This window comes from Octopus bimaculoides, chromosome 7 (genome assembly GCF_001194135.2).
Source record: "Octopus bimaculoides isolate UCB-OBI-ISO-001 chromosome 7, ASM119413v2, whole genome shotgun sequence".
In the NCBI taxonomy this organism is placed as follows: domain Eukaryota; kingdom Metazoa; phylum Mollusca; class Cephalopoda; order Octopoda; family Octopodidae; genus Octopus; species Octopus bimaculoides.
In genome coordinates this window covers 48,022,897-48,025,903 of record NC_068987.1, presented here as the reverse complement: position 1 = coordinate 48,025,903, position 3,007 = coordinate 48,022,897, and the positions used below count along the sequence as shown (strand labels likewise).

At 35.1% G+C, this 3,007-nt stretch overlaps 1 protein-coding gene across 3 annotated transcripts in view; it reads right to left on the bottom strand.

The window, feature by feature from the left end:
- Positions 1-3,007, bottom strand: part of LOC106875830 (WD repeat domain phosphoinositide-interacting protein 2) — a 97,507-nt gene that overhangs the window by 1,627 nt on the left and 92,873 nt on the right. For 2 of the 3 annotated variants that reach the window (XM_052969622.1, XM_052969623.1), the window contains exon 11: positions 24-128. In XM_052969622.1, coding sequence (XP_052825582.1) covers positions 24-128 — 105 coding nt within the window. Of the gene's footprint in view, positions 129-3,007 lie in introns of all 3 variants that reach the window. The other variant, XM_052969624.1, reaches the window with a different exon arrangement.

Here is a 3,007-nt window from a genome sequence, read left to right as displayed (position 1 = left end):
AAAGCTGATTTAATTAGAGACAGGTGGAAATTCACTGTCGTCATGCAGGCGTAAAGTATCGACATATTGTGACAGACAGTCTCCTGTTCTTTCAGCCCCTTGATCTGGTTCTTGGTATGGCTGGGAGTCTGAAAATAAATAAATGTAAGGTTTTTAAATTCAACAAGAAATATGAAAGATCAAATTTGAAAAAAAAAAATAAATAAATAAAAAACATGCTAACAATAGAAATAATTTTATGATTTTGAGTAAATTTTCACCAAATGAAGAAAGCAGCTGGAAGGTGAACTAACAACTTATAAACAATAGTCAAAAGGTACAGAAAAAATATATCTTCATCATTAACAGGTAAATTAAGAAAAATAAAAATTAAATCAACAAATCAGAGTTCAAATTGAAGCCAAATATCACCTATTTTCCTTTACTTTCCTTCACCTACTGTCTCTTCATACTCTGGTTCAATTTTTTTTCTCCATGTTTTTCTCCTTATTCTTTCTGTTGAAAAGCGTAGCTCGAAATGTTAAAGACTTTCTCTATTCCCGAGCATTAAACTAATACATCCTTTTGTTGTTTACACCACCTGTCCTCGTCTGTTGTTTTTTTCGTAAATTCTCCCATATATAATACATGCTCACGTGGTCGCACCAGCTAATCCTGTCTCTACTCATCAAATACAAACTTCTGGATTCTACCTTCTTTCATTCTGATTCTGAACTCTACACTCTCCGGCTGCACCTCTCCTACCCACGGATTACACTGGACCTATCTTCTGATTTGAAATCGCCTCAATATACCACGACGTCTAAAACTTTTGAACTTTTCCACTAATGTAAACCTCCTTTATTACCTTTATCATCTTTATATTTTCCTTTACTTTCCTTCACCTACTGTCTCTTCGTACTCTGGTTCAATTTTTTTTCTCCGTGTTTTTCTCCTTGTTTTCTCCATATTCTTTCTGTTGAAGAGCATAGCTCGAAACGTTAAAGACCTTCTCTATTCCCGAGCGTTAAACTAATACATCCTTTTGTTGTTTACACCACCTGTCCTCGTCTGTTGTTGTTTTTTTCGTAAATTCTCCTATATATATATATATTTATATATCATTTTATGTGTATTAATATTATCTCAGTTATTGAAACTTTCGATAATTTGAATACGTTAATAGTTACCAGGGGTAGCAAAATTACACTAAAAACCAAGATATCCCAGCCGATTTACAGGTTGATATACCAAGTTTACGTGATACATTTTGAGAATATATGGATAGTAACAACAAATGGAGCAAAACGCATGTCGATAAAAGTTCATTTAATTCCTGCATATATGTTTCGAAGCAAGTGAGTGCCATTTCACCCCATCATTTCGTTTTTGTCTTGCTATTAAATGTTTTATTATGTTCTCCCTGATGAGAAACAAGTGATAATCCCAGCAACCCTTTCTTTTTTGTGAAATGGCCCTCACTTGCTTCGAAACATATATGTAGGAATTAAAGGAACTTTCATCGACATGCGTTTTGCTCCATTTGTTGTTATTATCCATATATTTATATATCTATATATATATCTATATATATATATATATATATATATATATAAGGGCAGGGAATCGTCAATTAGTAATAGAATTAATAATTAACAATTATGCCAAGTAGTTCAGTATGAAAAAACCTTTATCGGTAAAACCATTTATAATCATAAATATACAGGGATTAGCTTGAGTTGCTTCTCCAACATACTGAAAATTTAGAAATAGCAGTCAAAAAACTACTGATTCCAAACTACAAATTTTTCTCTAATGGATGGTGATATTTATGGCACACATAGAACAAAAAACAGAAGGGAAAAGCAAAAGCAAAAACAAACCTGCCTTTAGCTAATTGGATACGACGTTTCACGGTTAAGAGTATGAAGCTACTCTATTCCGACTCTTCAGCCCAATATTCTGATAAATTTGAAAGTGTAGAGAAAAATTTGTAGCTTGGAATCAGTAGTTTTTTTACTGCTATTTCTAAATTTTCAGTATGTTGGAGAAGTAACTCAAGCTAATCCCTGTATATTTATGATTATAAATGGTTTTACCGATAAAGGTTTTTTCATACTGAACTACTTGGCATAATTGTTAATTATTAATTCTATTACTAATTGACGATTCCCTGCCCTTATTTCTGTATATTTTATATTTGATGCCTCTAAGTTGGATGGTTAAACCGTAATCCCTTCACATGGGACTTTTTTTCATACAGAACTATTTGTGACGCACATGGAATAGAATTTCTTTGGGGTGAAGTGTTTGAACTCACTAGCCGATAAATTCGTGAGTGCCTTTCCCCACGTTGGTTTTTGGTGTCGCATGGCCAAAAATTACCGTGAATTTTTTTTAGGAATCCGGGGACCCTGTCAAAGGCTTTCTCCATGTCAACGAAAGCCAGGTACAGAGGTTTATCTTTGGCTAGGTATTTCTCTTGCAGCTGTCTTACCATCATTGGTGCTTTTCCCTGGAACGAACCCAAACTGCATCTCATCTAAACTGACTCTTTCCCTAATTTGTTGGGCTATGACCCTCTCCGTGACCTTCATTACCTGGTCCAACAACTTGATACCTCTGTAATTGTTTGTGTCTAAAGCGTCATCTTTACCTTTGTAGCAGTTGACTATGGTGCTGCTACACCAGTCATTGGGTATGACTACTTCGTGTATTACCTGGTTAACTATATGGTTGACTAGGCAATAGCCAACACTGCCAGATATTTTGAGCATCTCTGCAGTGATTCCAAATGGGCTGGGGGGATTTCCCTGTCTTTATACTCGTGATTGCTTTATCTACCAAGGTACTGTCAATTAAGATAGCTGGTCCCTCTGTTGGGTCGACATTCGGCAGACTCTCTTTCTCCCATTCATTCTCTTTATTAAACAACCTTTCATAGAGGTGTCTCCAAACCTCTCTCTTTGCAGCCCTGTTTAGTGCAAGTGAGCCATTATCCATGTGGACACATTATATATATATACAT